Here is a 21,575-nt window from a genome sequence, read left to right as displayed (position 1 = left end):
TGACCAAAAACAGGCTCATACTGTTTTTGTTCTGTGAATGCAGTGTGAACACCGATGAGTGTGCAGCTTGTGACATCAAAATATGGGGAAATTTGAAATCTGCCTAAACAAAATGCCGCCTGCTGTGAAATTTGGCACAGTGACTCTGGAAAACCTACTGAAAGTGTCATTAAAATACATTGAGGTAAAAAATGCACCAAAGTTGCTCTCTAACTCGTTTAATGCTGCCCTTTAGGGTTCCTTTTTGGTACTACTGACCTAATTAATGGCTATAATCAATTTGCATCATTACTTTTTCTGTATGTAAGCTTGTGCTTCAATACTTGTTTCTCAGAGCTGTGTTCTTATATTGCCTGTGTTTTTGTGGACAGCTTGTGGTTGTGGCATATGACATGGGAGTCCCTCCGCAAGAAGCACACCAGATCTTGAGAGTTGTGGTCCTTGATGTTGATGACAATGAACCTGAGTTTGAAAGGACAAGTGTAAGTAATCTGCCATGATTGGAGCTCTTATTTGCTTAAGCTGAATGGTATCTATGATGTACTACTCACTTGTTTATTCACAGCATAGTGGCATGTGAGCCATTTTATTGAGATGCCAAAAAAAAATGTGTAACATTTTTTTGCCAGCTTTTTGTGATGTGGAAGCATATGTAGATAGCGTAGAAAAGGTAGCAATCTGTTATTGTTAATCCCTTAGCCTCTTCTTGGTATTCTATTTCACATACAGTTATCATGGTTGTGCATAGTGTTAGTGTTTCTGAATGTTATGCAGTCTTCAGCATTAATGTTTGTATTCTCTAAATGCAACTGAAGAATGTACCCAAACTCTGGGGGAAAAAACGTGATTTTGGTTGAAGTTAATGCCTTTTTAAATGGTACGTTGATCACCTGTAGTTCACAATGAAAATTTAATATTACTGAAGTACTTGCAACTGTCCTTGATGATACAGTGAAAAATCATCACTAGAAACTTCAGGCTAACAAATTTGACTGCAGAAGCAGTGATATCTTCACTCGGTAGAAATACTGGTTCGGGTGGCTAAACATTCCGTGGTGGCATCAGAAGTGAGTAGGGGGGTGCAACAGCTGCGCCAATTGCGCCATTTTGATACAGCTGCATATTTCTGCACCAAGCTGCTCCATAAGTGCAAAATTTGTTAAATTTTGCCACACTGCTCCAAAATGTCCCGACTAGCCGCAAAAGTTTTTCATACTCAGGGACAACTTTCTGCGGCCGTGATATGGCTATCACGACATTTCTGACACTTCAGCGCGTCACTGGCCTTTTATTTTTATTTTGAGATGCATCCACGCGCTGCTTCTGCTATTCAAGTACACTGAACCGTTGTGTTTTGAAGATGCTTCACCGCACGGGTTGTGGTTCGTGCGGTGAAGCATCTTCATAACGCAAAGGGAGCCGTTTGTAACGAGGCACCACTGCTACTGTGTCTCACTGCGAAAAGGGCCGTAGTGGTAACTGCGATTTTGGAGGAATACTACAACACCGTGTTTTTTTTGTTTGCTGCATGCTTCTAATGGATGTAGCTTTAGTAAGTTTTCAGTATATTGTTGGGCCATTCATGTACAGCAAGGTTGGTTTTGTGCTGTCTCGTCGATGGACTCACTTTCCCGTTGTCAGATAGCGTAGGTAGTGCATCAGTTATGGCTTCTCTGTTTGTGCTGATATAACTTGAGGTGGTGGTACATGTGAAATTTGTTTTGGGTGTCAGCTGGTCAGGAAACCCGCAGCAGCCTTAAATTTTGAATTCCATAAAGCCACGCTGCATGGAGCCCAAGACTTTCAAAATTAACATTTACAGATGCTGGAACATGGAAATATACTATAAAGTCTGCTCCATGCACGAAATATATAACCTAGCATCTTGAGTCATTGCCCATCTCCCCTTAATCAAAATATTGAGTCAAAACCACCGAGCCATCGCCAGCCTCTAGAAAGCATACGTCACGGGCCGAAGACGCGCTCGCTCGTCAGTTTTCTTTGCTTACGACTTGCTTTCTTATCTGCTTTCGGCACTTGGCCTTTCGCCTTTTGGTCGCTGTCTTTTTTTTTTTTTTTCTTGTTTCCTTTTGAATCTTTTTTTTTTTTTTTAAACTGTGCTTGCTTTTGGGCTCAGGCTGATTGCAGACACGGCTTCGAATTGGGCTCTTCTGGAGCTGCCCTCGCATGACACAAGCTGTGGATTTCGCAGACATTAAAACAGTTTTCTAAGTCTTGCGAGCAAGATAAGATCCCACGACTGAGATTGTCAAACCATGCTAGATGCAAAAGGAAACAAAAATGAAATGCAGATTTTCTAGCTTTTCCTTTTATTTTTTTTTTTGGTACCCGAAGTTTGAAAAGGTAACCTTGGTTTTTATGGCTCACATTTTTTTTTCTTTAGTGTAATACCATGCCTTGAGGTACAAAGTGCTTATTTACAAAAATAGGTACATGCCGGATTTCTTTAAAAAATATGTCAAGCGCTTGTGATAGGTGGTCCTTGCTAGATTTTCTTTCGATCATACTCATACGGTCCAATATTCACATATTCACATCTCTTCATTTTTTTGTGCTGAAAGTAAGGTTTCTTACCTGTTTAACGGCTCTAAAATTTGAATTCGTGCTGCAAAGTACAGATTTTTTTTTTTCTGTGAGCTGCTCCAAATACGGATTTCACTGCTCCATAACTAAGATTTTTCTGCTCCAAAAATTTCTGCAAATCCAATTTCAGTTGTACCCCTGGGAATGGGAATGAAGAAAAGACCATGTCAAGGACATGATGTAGATAGAAATGGGGGGAGGGGGATAAAAAAGGAAAGTGTGCAACACATTCCAGCTGTGCCTGTAGTGAGCCGAAACAGTTGCTCTCCTCACTGCTGCTTTTGCTCATCCTGGCAAGTGGCAGAAGGGATGCCCCAAAGCATGTCATGTCCAAGACTGAATAAGAACTACTACTTGTCATGTGTGGCACTTGGACTGAGAAATGCAATAGAACTGTGCTACTAGATGCATGTGATCGTCACGGTTTTCTTGATCCTTGCATGCTACAGTAATTCCATGGAAGGCTCACATCCATGGTGTGCAAGATGGAATCACATTGCACTATTGAATGGGAAATGGTACCACAAACTAGCGCAGTGCTAGCTGGTCAAAAGTGCTCTTGGAAAGATGCTTGAGGAAGGGTTGTGTGTCTATGATTGGCATGTCAGGGTTGTTGAAGTGTACCAAGCATCAAAGCAGGCTGCAGAAGACATCCCATATCATTCTCAGAGTATGTTCCAGACTGTGAAAGTGAAATTAATTGACGAAACTTTCAGGCAGTGGGATGGTGCAAAAAGGAAAAGCATCATTCTCCAAAGCACATTCTTCTTATGATGTTAATTGTCTCATTTTTATCTCCTTTTCTAAAGAATCTAAAGAATGCTCATCTTTCAACATTTTGCAAATTTTTCACAACTCACATTGAGTGCTTGTACTATTTTCACTGTAGAATAAACTTTCCCGCAAACTTCATGACAATAATTTTTTTTTTTTCAGTATAATTATCACTAAATTTGTAGTTTGTTTGATGCATGATATGTTGTGTACAGCTTGCTTCGAGGAAGTATTCAGAGACATGGAATGGAGCAATTAGGGATCAGGGTTGATGGAGAATATCTCAGTAATCTGCAATTCACTGGTGTAGATGAGCCGTATGTGAAAGCACTGGAAGATATACATAGTGGCTGCATAGCAACCATAGTTCTGCATAAAAAAAGTAACAAAATTCCTATAAAGAAAGGTGTTAGGCAAGGAGATATGATCTCCCCAGTACTATTCACAGCTTGCTTAGAGGAAGTACTCAGAGACATGGAATGGGAGCAGTTAGGGATAAGGGTAGATGGAAAATACCTCAGTAATTTGCGATTCGCTGATGACATTGCCTTGCTAAGTAACTCGGAGGATGAACTGCAAAGAATGATTGATGACCTAGACAGGAAATGTAGAAGGGTAGGCTTGAAAATCAATATGCAGAAGACTAAGGTAATGTTCAACAGCCTCGGGAAGGAACAGCAGTTTACATTAGGTAGCGAAGCACTAGAAGTAGTAGGCGAATATGTCTACTTAGGACAGGTAGTAACCGCAGATCCGGGCCATGAAAGGGAAATAACTAGGAGAATAAGATTGGGATGAACCGCATTTGGCAAGCACTCGCAGATTATAACTAGCAGCTTACCGGTATCGCTCCAGAGGAAAGTATACAACAGTTGCATCTTACCAGTACTCACCTATGAGGCTGAAATGTGGAGGTTAACGAAAAGGGTTCTACTTAAGTTGAGGACAACGCAGAGGGTTATGGGACGGAAAATGGTAGGTGTAACATTAAGAGATAGGAAGCATGCGGAGTGAATAAGAGAAATAACTCGAGTTAATGACATTCTAGAGTAAATCAAGAATAAGAATTTGGCATGGGCGGGATATGTAGTGCAAAGAGAATATAACCGATGGTCGCTAAGAGTAATCGATTCGATTCGAGGAAAGCATAACAGAGGGCGAGAAAGTCAGGTTGGCGGATGCGGTTAAGAAATTCGCAGGGTCAAGTGTATGCAGCTAGCACAGGACTGGGTTAATTGGAGGAAAATGGGAGAGGCCTTTGCCCTGCAGTAAATATAGTCCAGCTGAAAGTGATGATGATAATGAGGCATTAAAGCATCCCTGATGCCACACACTCATATTCATACATTTCACCTGAACTGTTGGTAGTCAGCAAAGTGCTCAGTAGAAAGAGCTAACAATAGGTGCAGGAAGCAAAGGCCTCCTATATGGAATGAAGTAGCGGTCAAGGTAACCTGAGACACAGCCCACGAAATGACAAGAGAAGAAGTTATGTCAAGCTACGGGAGTCTTAGACCAAAATTTCGAATGGTGAAGTTCAAGCTTAAGGGAGCCATTGTCAGTAGAGGGGTTGACATTCCAACAGTACCGCATATGCATGAATGCGCGTACATCCTCCATTGTGCCATTTAGTTCTAGCACCCTTTGATGCACTGCTGTGTCATTTAGTTCTAGCACAATGTTTCGAAGCAGTTCATTGCTCTTCCAGGATGCTGAGCCTGTTGTGATGAAGATAAAAGAGGAGATTCCCATTGGCACAATTGTTGGCAAAGTGAAAGCCTTTGATGCAGACATTGGAACAAATGCCTTTATTGATTACTACATTGTTGGTAAGTCATCTTCGTTAGTGCTTTTATGTTTGTGCACATGGGGATTCAAGATTAAAAAGCCAATAAGTGCTTTACATTGCTACAATTTTTCCTCTATATGCTTTTATCCAGAGGCTCGTTGGAGCATAATATAGCGTGATAAAATTGTGCCTTGGCGGTGGCTACATTGAAGCCTTGACACCACTAGAGGTGTCGCTTCATTCTCGCATATGATCTTATACTCAGATCAATAGAAGCCTGAAGTTCATTGAAGGGCCTTGGTAATATTTAGTAAAAAAGGCGCAGCCCATATGTGATCAGCAGCAATGCAGTTCCTTTCTGGGCCTGATGTTATAGGGTCAAACCTGAAGCAATGCAAATATTGCTTAAGCAGGTGTGTAACCATTTTTGAGGAGGCTGATATGAAGTGAGCACTAACGAACAGTGAATTCAAGGCAGTGCAACATAATTAGCGGTATGACTTTTTGAATTTAAACTGAATGAAAGCAATAGAAGTATGCCGAACCTGGTTTTGAAAATTCAGTTTTATACTGAAAGAGGTCAGTATTCGTGACATGCATGCCGCTGCTAGCTGGCTATTAAAGTAGGAGTAACTCTCAGGCATTGGAAAAAGCTAACAAAGTGGGGAAGCCAGGGGCACGGTGAGACGATAGACTGTTGGATTAACTATGACAGTTTTGCACTCTGGGGTGCTATTTTACTCACCTTCTGCAGAATAAGAGGTCTACACCTTGTTGCCAAATGCCGTCTGCTGCAGTAGCACTGTTCATTCCCATCGAGACAGTTAGCTGGTTAAGCAGATTTCTGCACCCTGTATAAGGGCACTGGAACCTATGGATAAGCTTCATGGAAACACCCATGTTCCCTACCATGACAATCAATGGCAATTCCATTCTCGTAAACATGCAGACCATGTGATTCCTGCTCTCTCGCTCAATCAGTCGCAACTAAATTTAGTGATTATATGGCAGTCCATCAGTTAGTCACCTACCACTTGCATTTTTGTGGTACAGTTCCATAATTTACCTTCCTTTACTTTTTGGAGGGGGGAATAGTATTTCCTTTTGCATGCACAACTTCGTGCATTTTACTAATAATAAATGGTCAGTTGTGTGTTAATTACTACGGAATTGAATGCTCACGCTGACAAAAAAGAAGGCCAAGATAAATTGTGAATGGCTTTGGCACATACAGGAACACAACTTTATATCACCTAAAAATACCAGGAATTTGTTTTTCCGGAATAATATCTGCCAAAAAGAAAAAAAAGATGGAACTTGCATTTTGAAGTAAGCACTGAAAAGTCAGCTGAATTTAAAGAAAAAATAAAACCCAATTAATGCAGCACCTAAGCATAACTTGTCACCATGGGATTTAACCTGCTGAGTATATTACTGGGTGAAGTGGCAAACTGTGCACATGAAATCGCTACGCGCACCCTCATGTCCTGGTCCATGGGCCAGATCGGAGAATCGGAGCTCGCATGGCACAAGTGCCAAATGGAGCTGGAGCTCGCATTAAAGCTGCAGCTGACGGCATTTTGGGAAAAGCCGCTTCCAATCACATGATTTCTAAATGTGTTACTTGTGCGCTATAAGCATAATGATAGCTCAGGTACAGTTATGGTACAGCTTGTTTCTGCTTTGCCTTCAGCAGTGAAGCAGGCCACTAGAGAGGTCACTGGAGAGGCTTGCGGCAGGCAAGCCTTCGGTCAGCTAGGCTGGCTTCACCACATGTCAACTGGTGCACCGAATGCCAGCTTCTTTGTATGACAGCAATGTCACATTACACACAACACAAATAATACTTAAGGAAGTAAAAGATTGAATAACTTGCCAAATCTCAGTTTGTGCAGCACCAAACGCAAAATTTGTCAGTCGTGGGTTCAGATCCCACCAAAGACATGTGGCTGTTTCTTCTTCTACTTTCTAATCAGTTATCTTCATGGATACATTATTATTCCCATCAGTCAAGAAAAAAAAATTCTGTGCTCTCCTTGCTGTCAGTATAATCCCTCAGTATGTAGTATAGCCGTCAGCATATTTAACATGAATGCTCGAGCGTGTGGCCTGGATGGATATTTGCATCGCTCAGCACTAGCCACGAGATCTGAATTCATGTTGCACGATATGTTTGGGGCCAGTGAAGATCGCTGGCACTCTTTAGCCACCTTGACGGGCTGTGGGGGCCCATCAGCCAGCACTGAGCGGCTCTTAAATTCGTCGAGGTCATGTGCTCGAGCATTTGTGTTAAGCATGCTGATGGCTGTACGCTAGACCAAAATCCACTTTCAAGCAGTCTTGATGCTCATCTTGTCACATAATTTTACAGGGTTAGCACTGCCAGCAGGTACCCAAGCATGCTCTCCTTACCTGGATTCATGTGCACAAAGTTATCGTGGGAGCCTCATTAGGAGGAGTTCCCCTCGCAAGGGTATCTTGATATCTCTATGTTTCGTTAACAAGACCTTGATAAGCGAGAACAATGCTGCTATACTTTTGCATGGAATTTTCAGGGGGGTATTCAGACAGTTTGATATAAGCAAAAATTCAGTGTATCCAGAATCACCTGTATTAGCCTGAATCTTGCTTCTGAAAACATACAAGACATCATATATAGATGAACAAAACCCATTCCTTAACCAGTTACAATTTTTGAGGTGCATGTTAGCACATCAGCCTGTCTATCCAAAGTACTCTCACCTACAAGATAACGAAATTGCGCACATGCATTAAGCTTGCATGTGGCAAATGGCCTGGCATGTCTGATTGACCTTTCAGTGGTGTGCATATATTTCTCTGCCTTCTGGGAGAGAAACATCTTTCTAGGTATAGAGCCGTATAATCAATAGAGTTTTCTTCTGTAATCTTTTTTTTTTTTAAATGCATGTATATATTCTGCAAGTTGCATAAAAAGAATGCTTATGCTGCTGTAAGTGCTTATCTTGTGTTGTCTTCGCTGTTCGTTTTTGTTTATTATTGTACTGCCATTTTAACCATGAATGCATACCAGCAAACCCAACTTTCCATTTTGCTTAATTGCACTGTTCACGTTGCTGCTTCTTTTGCATTGTACTTCTTGTTGAAAGGGCGTGTGGTTCATCAGGGTGATAAACAGCTTTCAGGAACTAAGCTAAATTGAGCTTTGCAACCTAGTAAATGCACTGAACTGACACAATGGGCATAATGCTGAGGTTTTTTAATGTATTATTGCCACCTAGTTACATTTGACCCTTATTTTTTCACTGGAGCATTTGTAAACAGAACTGAGTGGCAATACATGGGTTTTCATCAAATCTACCAGTCAGCTGCAATTCACTATTTTTGTTTGTCTTTTACTGGTCGATGTGAATTATTCTTACAATTGTTCCTCTAGGTGGCAACATGGACAATGTTTTCGCTATTCAGCGTACCGGCAACAACGAAGGCGAGATATTAACCAAAAAGAGGGTTGACCGTGAAAAAAAGGACCGGTACCTCCTTACTGTGCAAGTCAGCATGCCATCAAAGCGTTTAGAGCAGGTTGATGCCGCCTACAATCCTGATGACAAGACACAGCTATTGGCTGAGATAAAGGTTGAGGACATTGACGATAACTCGCCTTCATTTGAGAAGCCTTCTTATGTCCTTGGTAAGTAGGAGAGTAAGCCTTATGCGTAATGGTCTCGACAGTGCATCGTGCCTGGCATGATGTAGCTTTGTGTGTGACCTTAGGTAGGAAAGATATGTGGTTGGTGCTGCGCTCTCATTTATAGGATATTTTCAGTTCTGTTGGCCACCATACTGGGCTTACGAAGACAAGAACATTGCTGGAGAGCTCCCTGAAACAGCTTTAACTGTAAAAGAACGCAGAGTAAATGCCTTGGCTCATTAGTTCTTTACTTAGCATATAATTTTGTAAACAAACGAAAAGCAGAAATGTGTCATGTGTGTGTATTGCCTCAGTCATTTTCTTTTTCTTTCTTCTTGAAATTTTTTTCTGTCTATGCTGCTAGAAAGCTATGCATGAGGCACAAGGAAGAAAGCTTGTATAGCGAGGAAATGTGAAACTTGAAGTACATTTTACAAAGAGTCCCGAGACCCTTTTGCATACCTGGAAAAATAGGTGGAGAGTGATAACTGGCTTACCCACATAAGTGTCGAGTTCTTTGGAAGAGGCTAAGGTAGGTGGCACACCTAAGCTTGCCGAGCTGGGCTTTCCAACTGGCCAAAAAGGTTGGTTTAAGTTTAGCTTTAGTAGTGTTCTCCGTTTTTAAAGGCAATTGTAAAACAACTAAAAATCACGCCTTAGGGTTTTTCTTGCTCTTATCATTCTCGCTGTAATGGAGGGTACATGTCAATACCAGCACCACCGAGCATTGCTCCACCTGGTGACACATGTTACATGCTACACTTATGTCTGCATTGCTTCTTGCGCACAAGAGTGGTAAACAATTATTCAGGCAGGCAACTTTCTAGATTTGTTCAGCCTATTTTGTCTGCTTCCTTGCCACCATTAGCACATCCTGTTTGTGACACTGAAGGAAGGCAGTTTATAGTTTACATCTGCTAGCAGTGCCATGTGAGAAACAAAAAAAAATTTTGGTAGAGACATTTCAGATTTTTGAGAGCGCCAGCACGACCACCACTCCTATGCTTATACAAGCTTTAACACACTGGAATCCACTCACAAAACTCTTTCGTCAGCGCATAACACTCAGGTCACATACTGACAGATGCTTCAAGTGGCTTTGCTGAAGTCACTGCTATCACCACCTCTTTCTCTATGTGTTGGAATATGTTTTGCGGCATTTTCTGTCCCTTCTTCACGGTCTGCAATGGGCGGTTTTATCTGTTGCATTTGGTGCAATAAGCCGGAAAAATGTTGGTCCCGTAGGCAGTGGCACTGCGTTGATGGTACTGAAGGTGGTAAAGCCACAACACAGCACAGCTTATCTTTAATATCTTTCACAACACCTGACAGTGACCTTCCTGTGTGCACGTTACTGAAACTGATGCAAGCAATGCATACTAGGAAAATGAAGCAACACTCGAACGATACGCACTACCGCAATAGTGCTCTGCAACTTCATCTGAACTGTTTAAAAAAAATCTGCCTCAACTGGAGGTTTGTTTGCGGTGAGAACTTGCACAAAGCTTGCACGTCGCTTACCTTTTGGCTGTGCATGATGAGAAACTACAATTGCCTGCGGAGACAATGTGGAAGCGAAAGATGCCAGCGCAGAGTTTTCGACAAAAGGCAGTAGTGGCACCATCTGGCTAGTTGCGCACATTGCAACGCTCCCCTCGGCGGTTTTTTGTCATGGCACTTTCCTCCAGCGATGCAAGGTGGTGCCACTAGTGCCCTTTGCCAAAAAGTTGGCGCTTGCGTCTTTCGCTCTCTCAAGCCGGTCGCAGATGGTTCTAGTTTCTCATCATTCGCAACCAAACTGGATAAGCACCATTGACAAATTTACTACGCAACAAAAGGGTCCATGATGGGCAAGCTTTGTGTGCGATTTCACCGCAAACGAGCGTCCAGGTGAGGCGTGTAATTTTTTCAAATTGATTCAAATAAATTTGCAGGACGCTGATAGTAACCCCCTTTAAACAGTACATTCTTCATTTCATCCCAAACTTTAATGACAAAAACATGCACTTGAAATGTTGGTGTAGGTTGCTTGTTCCATTCATGTTGAGAGATCCCCATCTTGCTTGATAATGCCTGCTCACCACTCTTTTCGTCCTGAAATAATGGTTATTCCCTTGCTTATTTAGATAAGCAGCATCAGTCAAGGTCCCTTCTCTTCACAGGGCGATGCAAAACTTTTCACAAAGAGGTATTGCGGCAAATCGTCGTCTTTGACAACGGCTGCGTAGCGGCAGCTGCAATGCTTGGTTCCCATCAGTGGCGAGACTACAGCTAATATGGCGGTGGAGCACGTCCAGAATGTGCACACATGCGCAGATAGCTTGGTGAATTGGTGTATTGAGGCTTACTCTAAGAACGCACGTATTTCTTCAAACCATCACACATGTTGATCCGGAGTTGTGACTGTAGGGGATGCACCGCTAGGCACAGAAGTGCTACGGCTTGCAGAGAATGTGGGGAAGATGCCTGCCCGCAGACCGATGTAAATGGTCAGCTCTCTGTGTGCGTACTGAGATGTAAACACGGAGAGGAATGCACAAGCAGATGCATAGAGGGTGTCCTTGGCACGAGCACAGAAAAATGACCTTGCACTCTTGCCACTACTCCCCTTTCATGCATGCTTCAAAGGGCCCCATCTCTCCCTTTCCATATGCCCCTGCTCTCTTTGTACTACTGCTGATAATACCGTGAAAGTGGCATGCCACTGATGGGTCTTCCGATCAGTGGGGCTGGTAAAATTTCCGCTTTAAAATGCTTAAGGAATGGGAAGGATGGCAAGGGTTAAAAGAATTGACAGGTGCTCAGATGGTTAGATGCGATGAGGTGTGTAAGCAAAAAGTACATTTACAATGATGCTTTTCCCTTTTGCTACATCCTCTAAAGTTTCACCAATTAATTTTGCTTCACTTTGGTTGGCTTTATAACTTGCTAATAATTTTGTGCTACTTTTACATTTGTTTCATAATAAGCATTTACCTCAATTAGCATAGGCAACGATGTGTACGCTCACTAGCGTGATTCGTCGCCAACTTGCTTTTGGGGCTGCTTTCCCCCTCTCCACATTGACAACTCATTTCTTGGGGATATTGCTGTGCCTGCCTGTTTGTACCTGACAATGCAGTTTTTTTTCTCTTGCCTGTCATCTGGCGGAGAGTTGCCCCCTGCTCAGGGGTAGAGTCGCACTATGCTCGCTCAACTTGCTGTAAGGGCCTTAAGCTTCACTCAGCACCATTTTTGGCACTGAATGAAGGCTGCTGAGACACATGCTGCAGTTTTTACCTAATGCCACTCGCTTTGTTCATGCAGTAAAACCACTTAGGAAAAGGCATGCCACCATTATAGCGGGACTGTAGATTGTTTGCTCTGTGTAGGGCAGCTATATTTGACTCAAATAGTCATGAGCACATGATCTAACCATTGGAAATGATGAAGAAGTGCTTCAAGGCTTTTCTAAAAACTACTATTTATATCTGCAAAAGTTTTGTTCCTTGAAATACATATTCAGTTAGGTGCCGCTTGCTAATTTCTTTATATATGTGAACTCTCAGTCATTTTCAATTTCACTTAAATTACTGTAGCAGTGTGTCACATACTGCATAAATGTATACCTTTCATACCAGAACCATTTTGCAGCTACTTTCTCATTGTCTTTCCTTATGATCACCCTGCTTACTTTCAGTTTGATGGAAAATAAATGAGTGGCTGATGTATTTTCTAGGTATACGAATTAATTCTGAAATCAACAGTGAACTAATTACTCTGAAAGCAAAGGACCCTGACAGTTCATCAAACATGATCATGTACTCCATCCGGAATGTAACATACTACAGAGTGAGTACTATTACGTCTTTTCTTTTGTTCTTTCGCTCGGCGAAAACAACACATGTATTCTAATTCATGCGACATCAAATAAGTGTTTACAGGGGAATCATTGATAAAGTTTTTATCACCATTCCAAGCTTTTTTTTTTTTAATATCCCTGATATTAATAGAAATGTTTGCAATCCCTCTGCAGCTTTTAATCCTTCGACTGTCAAATATTCCGGAAAATAAAACTCGCCACCAGTGTCGAATTTTTTTAAATGCTATGCGTTTAACGCAGTACCCGTACGGCAAAACGGCGTGGGACGGAATGCGGCCGCAGTACTCGTATGGCAAAAACAGTCGAAGGGTTAAGCACTGCTCTCATAGTCATTTTAATACACTTTTTTTTTTTTTTCATGCTATTTCGTTGCTGCTTCACTCTGTTGCCTTTTGAGCAGTACGTGCATTTGGAACCTATGGGCCACTGAGTAAAATTCTCGAGGAGCACATGATAAAATGCTCAGATTTCATGATTGCGCTCATCCTCTCGACATAAATTCAGAGATAGAGGAAGTCACTTTAATAAAGAGCGACGCATGCACTTCATAAAGATTCTGGATGAGGCACTGGTTGTCCATTTGATTCAATGCCATCCAGGTACTCCAGGTAGGAGTGTGTGCGTGTGTGGGAGTGGGTAGGAAATGAAGTTCAGAGGGCTACTGGACACTGAAAGAGACAGTGCTCCTGATTGGCATAGGGTGAAGGGCTGTTTAGGCAGGAGAGGTGAGACGACATGGGAAGAAGGTGCAGACATGTTCAGGTGAGAAGGATGCTGTTGTGAAGCTTGTAGGAAATATGAGTCTGCGATGCAGAGTTGTGGGTTAATACTTTCAGTATTGACGAAAATGTTATAGGTGTCCTAAAAGACATCCCTGTGGCCTTTGCAACTCTTGCTATTCAATGTAACTCTCTTGTTCTTAATTCGTTAGCTTCAGGGCCTTTATTTTGGAGAAACAGTACTTCCTACTATATCTAAAGGCTGTGGCTAAAGGTACGTCGGATGGACCCGATCAATGGTCTTAAAGCTACGTCCGACGAACCCGGTGTGTTTTTCTTCGGAATACGTCGGACGGATCCGGGAAATATTTTTCAGAGGTACGGCGGACGGACCCGATCGGTGGGGTTCATCTGACGGGTCCCTTGGGATCCATCGGGAAAGCCGGACGGATCCGAGATCCCCAGATGTGGTTGTAGCAACAACTTGGTAGCCATATGTAGCCAAACCGAAGTTGGTACGAGGTGTGCGAGGTGCAAGAAGTATGTACTACATACCATGCGTGAAATGTGAAATTACACAGAATAGTGCCTAGAATGGGTGATATACTACGTGATGGCATGATGATAGGTTTACGCGAGTTGGACCGCGGCAGGGTGGCAAGCACGACCAGAGCGCAAGCGCATGTAATCGCGGTGTTGACGGTTAGCCAGCGGCCCTTACGCCCGCTCATTTGGTCCTCGTTATCATGTGGATTAACGTCTACGACGGTCGTTATGTAGTTATGTAGTTTTGATTCTTCAAAGTTTTCTCACTTCCATCTGTGATGAGAGGCGTCACATAACGCACCACTTTCTGTTCGCATTGAGGTTTGGTGCTGCAAGTTCTACATATACAAGTGGCGCTGAAAAAGCTGGGTACCGCCGGCGTGTCTCTAGCCCAAGCATCGCGTCATTCGTGTTTGTTGTACAACTGGAGGTGTGGTTTGTGCTTACCGTGAGATGCTGCGATGTGCGGATTACATCCTACTAGAGTGCTGTATGAGACTACGAGAGTGCTGTGATGAGTGCGCCGAAGTCTGGACGGACATCAGTGTGTCCGTTTATGATTGGCGATGTTCCACGTGCATGTCAGTGTTTATTAGGTGCATTGGTAATTTATTTACACGCACTGTGCAACAGTCAGACGAAAATAAGTCGGCGACAATTTGTTATCAGACTGCACTGCAGAGCTCAAAACTCGGAAAATGGGAATGCACATGATGCAGTTTTCGCATGTTGGAGTGGACCGAAAAATAAGTGCCCAGCCCACACTGCCGAGGTACGCATTGCTACAGGTGAAATTGTTCAGGTTTCTGTAAAATAGCTGCCTGGCACAGCACCTTCCTAAATTTTCAGGCTTTGTACTATTGTTGAAGGCCACTTTAATAAAGGAACGAATATGCTTTATGTGTTAATGACTAGTGCTTCTTCAATATATTATGCTCAATTTTTTTCGTTTTTCCTTAGTTTTTCATGCTAGACAAACACAAATGGTACACTTTTAAACTTGTCAGTCCAAAGCTGAACATGAATATCTGTCATGCATGTGACAGCTTTAATGCTAGAAAGGTTGACGTGTATAGCATGTACGTACACGCTGCGACATCTCAGCAGCACGTTCGGCTACTTGCCCCAAGGTCGTGATGTTTAATGTCAGTGATGGCAGTCGCACTTTGGTGCAGGTGAAATGCAAATGCATCTGTTTCCTGCAAGATGTCAACGCAAAGTACAAAGCCCGGGCAGTCAAATTAATCTGGAGCTCTCCACTATAGTATTCTTCATAGCTACATATGTCACTTTAGGATGTGAAATCCTACGTGCCACAGGTAGGATGTGTTGTTTTTTAGATTTTGTAACCTCTCATTTATGTTTTGCAACATTTGGCAAATTTTAGTTCTCAAACAGTTGTTAAAGATGAAACCGAAGCAGTTCTTGGCATGGTTTTCTGCTTGGATTAATTTGCTAATTGCAGTTCTTTGAAACTTGCATCAATGCTGAACAGTTCAAATAGCAGGTAGTTGATATACAGGAATGATGTGGATCATGCATTTCAGTTCTGACAAATGGAAAGCAACGGTCCCCTTCTTGCACCCATAGGTGCCCTTAGACAAATACATACTTGGGTGTGTTGTTGTGATACATATCAAAGGTCGACAGAAGGCCATGTGGAGCCAGTGTGATATTCTTCATGAAGGCTAAAATAAAATTGTACAACGGCCGCTGTAACATGCAGAAAAAAATTGGTCATTTAGTGTATGATTAACTGACCATGAATAGCATCTTACTCAGAGTATGATGTGATATATAATATCAGGTTTAGCATCCCAAAACAACTACAGCTATGAGGAACACAATAGTTGAAGGCTCCAGTATAATTTCGACCACCTGGAGTTTTTTTACATGCACTGACACCGTACGGTGCATGACGGCCTATTATTTCGCCTCTATTGAAATGCCCCTGCTGTGGCTGGAACCAAATCTGCATCTATGGGTTCAGCAGCCGAGCACTCTACTGAGCCAGCACAACGGGGCCAAATATCAAAATGCATGCCATTACATTTGCTTCTAGCATGTGGTTTCCTTCACAGAACTAACGTATAGAAGGAAAAGTAAATAGCAAGAAAACACTAGTTTTATTGCACATTATATTCACATTTCAGCAAACATTCTCTAGGAAGAAATTTTTCGTAATGTTTGCACGGAAACCATGAACATCTTACAAAAACAAAACAATGTACTTACTGCACTCCAATTGTTAATGGGCAAGGTTGCATCTACGCTACTACACTGCACTTATCACAAAACCACAAGCCCCATCTGCTTTGGCCAATCACTTGATGAAACTAACGGAGACAGATGTCGCACACCACAGACTGGTCGTCTCGCAACATATCTCTGCATACGTTGCATTTCAATTTCATGCCTTTCCACTTAGCTTCAACTGTTGCCAGCATTACTAGTCACCAATCTTTTCTAAAATTCCTTTTTACACTGTTGGGATCAGCATCCTTGTTAACGATGGTCTCTGGCATTCTCGATGCTATCATTTTCACATCTTCCCCACCTGGAAGAACGAAGAAAATGACAAGCTTTGAGCAGACAAAAAATTAGGGAGTTAATCTCCACCTGTAAGGGTATGATGCGCCAGCGTTAATGGCTCTTGTCTGCAGATCCCACTGTGGATTCCCGTTAATTTACATGCTCTTTGCTACAAACTTCATTACTAATTCCTTAATTCGTGTCTCTGTTATCTCAGACATACTCATTAGCATACGGTCGTAGGCTGCCCTGTTATGTGATAGACAACCTGGCATAGACCTCTGTAAGCCTCACGTTAACCAAACTGTACAAACATGCCTCCATGGCCTAGGAGTAACCTTCCTTAGTCGGAGCTGAAACGTCCCAGAACATATTTCAAATATAACTTTGTAAGCCTGACTTAACAGCTCCTGCCATGTCGTATGGCCTCGTGACATTTGGCTCTTGGCACTTTTGGCTTGTGCACAGGGTCCATCTGTTAAATACTGGTTAACATGCATGAAAAATACATTTTCACACAAACTGGTGGCAAATGGTCAAGTGGTGCACTGCAGATTCTGAAATGTATACCTATATGCATGCAAGGATCGCATCATATAACATGATCAAGAGTTCTATCAGTACCTGTAGTTACATAGCATTTCAATGCCCATTAAAGGACCACCTCAGACAATGGTTGTTGTTACCACAAGACCTGTTCTAACAGCGCACTGACACCATTCCACTGAGCGATGGACATGTATATGCATACCCTAGATAGCTCATGATTGTGGATCTCATTTATTTCTATGACTTCCAAGGAGTTCCTGTCGTCAGAACCCTACGCTTTATGAAATTGAGACAGCTGTCTTGAAAGGTGATGAAAAGAAATAACCAGGTTACCTTGCCACAATGCTAAATTACAGAGGGTGAATATGCTGCATGAAGATATTAAGAAGCTTATACAAAGAAAAGTGAGAGTGAAATGGCAGAAGTTTTGAAACATTGAAATAAACTACAAACTATACTTTGTAGATGGAATTGAACGGCGGCGCAACACGGAAACGGACACAGACAAGAAGGGGACACTGTGTCCGTTTCCGTGTTGCGCCGCCGTTCAATTCCATCATGCACCAACTCGCCCCCTAGGCCGTTATTCTGGATATACTTTGTAGAACCTGTCATCGAGGAATGGAAATCATGCAGCCATCAAAAACACAACAATGAGGACATTTTAGGTCATCTTCACAAAACAGATACCCACACCTCACACACAGCTTCATATTATGAAAGAGGACAAACCAATATGCAAGGAGTGTGGAGATGAACTAACAATAAACCATATCTTACTTACACGTACGCCAGAGTCGAGAAAATAAGAGGAAAACATTTTGTACAATGTGCAACAGATCTCTTTCCATCCCAGCATGATCCTAGGAGAGACGTGCAAATTTCCTGCAGTTTTGGTTTCCTAAAATGTTCCTAAACAAGCTACGTCCTAAAGAATATTTTAGTCATTACACACAAAATAAATCCATTAAACCTTGTTCTTGGTGCATGGCAGTATTAGTCCCTTATGCACCATAAAAATCAACACAACGCTGTAAGGTATACCTTGGTTAGCTATGTTATATGAGACAAGCTTTCGGTCTGGTGTGGTCCTTATTCACGTGGCAGCGCTATCATGAGGGTCTATGTCCCAGCAATCGGAAAATGACCTATTCTAATAATTTTAAAAACTGAAGGCGATTTTACAGATTTCTAAAGACGTGCGGATGTTTGGTTTCAACTGGAATGCTCAACTGCTTTATCAGCATCTGCCTGCTTTGACAGCCTGGAGTGAAACTGTTGAAGAGAACACATTTTTGAACATTTAACGCATTTCTGAAGGCGTTGCATTCAATTACGGGGCCCACAAAAAGCAGCTGAATGTCAGACGCCACATAGGTAGGCTTTCTAGCAAGACAGTGGTGTAGCGTGGAAAATCGCTCCGCCGGTCCATCGCTGGCACCGTTGATTTGAAAGGCGAACTGTTCAAACTTATAGCTACTGACCACACCTCAAACACTGAATTGTGCATGGTCAAGGCAGAATTTATCTAACACCGAGCACTGGTAGCTATCAATTTCGCGCCCAATATTATGAAAATCCGTCCTCTCTTCGATCATTGATACGTCCATGGTTGAACATTCATGTGCCTCGGGGTAGGCCTGCCGTGGGAACATGCAATGATCACTTGCATGGCACCCTCTGCAAAATTCCAAGAGTCAGCTTCTGCAACGAAATGTGCAGCGCGCATTTCTACCGCGTACCTATAAGTCCGGCGGCACATGCGTATCTCCCGCTCGTTTCAAAGCTGCGCGGCCATTCAGTCGGGTCACGCTAACCTCGAGCATGTGGGGGTTTAAACAACATGTACGCAAAATTCAACGACAAAAAGATGCAGGCTGAGCATTTTAGTCTAGTCTTCCCCTAAATACCAAAGAACATTGCTGTTCGTAGGGAATTCAGATCGTTCGCGCTTCCGGCTTTTCGGTTGTGCACTCATGTATTGCGGTGCAGTAGGTCTTCACCTCGACGAGTCGATGTGCAGCTCGCTGCAGTAGCAGCGCAGGCCTCTAGTAGATTCGACATGTCTTCTGCCACGGCTCTGGGGTAGACTTTAAACGAATTTAACTAGAAACATCCTGTTTCCTCTATCTACATGCGAGGAACAGGCATAATGCCATTTCACATATACTTTGGACTGCCGAATGTTCTGCACGGCGAGGTGTGTGAGGTGTGCCAGTACTAGATCTTCGGAGGTCGATGCAGGACCCAAGACAGCGTAAATGCTAGGAATAGCTCGCTTGCATTACGGGAAGATCGAGGTGATAGTTTAGTGCGAAGCGAAAGCTGCTCGTGAATGTGCGTATCTCGATATGCCAGCTGGTGGAGCTGGTGCAGTATACATCGCATCGCTTGCAGATATATGTGCGTGACAGCGATGCTTGCCGTAGACAACCCTGAGTGAAGTCCGTGATCTATGTTAGAACGGATGAACTCTTCGTAGCACCTCATCGAGAGTCGCGCAGCTAGCTGATATTATAGACCTGGATAAGATTCATTCACGCGTAACAAGCGGAATGTGGCGTTCGACGTGCATATAGCCATGAGCCATGTATATCGACGTCCGCCGTATCTTAACGAGATTCGAATGGATACGTCGGACGTACCTTTAGACACTTCGATATCTAAAATACTTGAAAGTATTATTCATGACCAGTTTGCTCAATTTTTTTAAATCAAGTCATAACACTGTGTCAGTATGACTTTTGGAAGCACCGGTCAACTGAAGAGGCTCTAATTTGCATCAAAGACAAAATAATTGAAAACATGGAATATTGAAATATTAATGACAGTGTAGAGATAGATAGTTCCGCTCAAGTTATAATGTATGCAGATGACACTAATATTTTCTTCACATAATTTGCTGACAATAGAATCTTCTGCAAACGCCTACCTTGCACTTCTGTCAAACTGGTTAAGGAACTACGACTAAATGCTTCTAAAACAACATCTATCACATTTCGTCCTGTCAACAAACTTTTACCTAATAAACTCACTGTAAAATTTGAGGATACTTTAATAAATCAAGTAAAGGAGCAAAAGTTTCTCTAGGGTTTGGTTTCATGAAGATCTGAGCTGGTCTACTCACATAAAAAACTTGAGCACAGAATTAGCCTGTGCAGTTGGATGTCTGTACAATATATCTCAATACAATATATCTAAGGGGGGGGAAATCAGCTGGAGAGGATCAGATAACTACAGATTTGCTAAAGGACGGGGGGGATATCGTGCTAGAGAAACTGGCCACCCTGTATACGCAGTGCCTGGTGTCATCGACGGTACCGGAACCATGGAAGAATGCAAACATTATCCTCATTCATAAGAAAGGGGACTCTAAGGATCTTAAAAATTACAGACCAATCAGCTTACTGTCTGTCACGTATAAGGTATTTACTAAGGTAATCGCTAATAGAATCAGGACAACCTTAGACTGCAATCAAGCAAAGGATCAAGCAGGTTTTCGGAAACGGTACACTACTATCGATCATATCCATACCATCAATCATGTGATAGAAAAATGCTGGGAATATAATCAGCCTTTATACATAGCATTCATTGATTACAAAAAAGCATTTGACTCAGTTGAAACCTCGGCGGTGATGCAGGCATTGTGAAATCAGGGGGTAGACGAGCTGTACGTGAAAGTGCTGGAAGATATACCGGGTGTCCCAACTAACTTGAACCAAGGGATACAAAATAATACATTTGAGGTAGGTCAGTGAAACCACTTGCATTCAACTGCCAGCCTCCTTGCGCACTACAGGCGATTTTTTGTTTTGCAATTACTTAATTAGCTAATTATGTTAATTTTTATAATTGATTAAATATCGTCTTTAGACCAAACATGTCAATTGGAAACTTGTAGAGCACCTTCAGAAACCCCCATTCCATTAATTGCAATAAAGAAAGTCTCACGTGTATCTTTTTTTCTGGGCTCAAAAGAAAGCCCGCGAAATACAAATAATACCACGTGACTAGTGCATTTGTGCGCCGCGATTGTGGTGCTCTCAGTCGTGGTTTGAGCGAACGAAATTAGCTGCGGCCGTGTCTCCTTTTCCCCGTTAAAGCGGCAGGCCGATATGCCTGCGATGGCTTCTTCGCCCGCGTCTGACAGCCGGCCCACGTGATGGTGCAAGTAGCACCGAGAGTGGCGAGCCGACACCACCGGGATTCTAACAAACCCTCCTTCTCTCCCATCAGCGAACTTTACGGCAAACGGATGAGCGATAAGGTATCAGCCACTGAATCTGAGCATACAGGCTTGGGTAAAGGGGCGAGATGACATGTGACTCGACTAAAATTAGCGCTGCACCTTCATTTGCCGGTTCTTTATCGTCATCCACCTGTCGTGATGTAGGCTGCTGCTGTGCACAGGCCTGGCCCAGATCGCGGTGACGACGGGTGAGCTCGAGCTCGCTCCAACCATCGCCAACATTTCTGCCTGCCGCTGCAACGGGACCATCGGGTCACGGCCGCAGCTGATTTCGTTCG

At 42.8% G+C, this 21,575-nt stretch overlaps 1 protein-coding gene across 2 annotated transcripts in view; it reads left to right on the top strand.

Annotated features, from left to right (window-relative positions):
* Nucleotides 1-21,575, top strand: part of Cad74A (cadherin 74A) — a 103,631-nt gene that overhangs the window by 48,583 nt on the left and 33,473 nt on the right. For both annotated transcript variants that reach the window (XM_084588977.1, XM_084588976.1), the window contains exons 29-32: nucleotides 372-482; nucleotides 5,087-5,207; nucleotides 8,583-8,837; nucleotides 12,556-12,668. In XM_084588977.1, coding sequence (XP_084445103.1) covers nucleotides 372-482; nucleotides 5,087-5,207; nucleotides 8,583-8,837; nucleotides 12,556-12,668 — 600 coding nt within the window. The remainder of the gene's footprint in view (nucleotides 1-371; nucleotides 483-5,086; nucleotides 5,208-8,582; nucleotides 8,838-12,555; nucleotides 12,669-21,575) is intronic.

The sequence above is a fragment of the Amblyomma maculatum genome, chromosome 1 (assembly GCF_055883805.1).
Source record: "Amblyomma maculatum isolate TAMU_Amacu chromosome 1, ASM5588380v1, whole genome shotgun sequence".
Classification (NCBI taxonomy): Eukaryota; Metazoa; Arthropoda; class Arachnida; order Ixodida; family Ixodidae; genus Amblyomma; species Amblyomma maculatum.
This window is presented reverse-complemented; position numbering and strand designations above follow the sequence as displayed.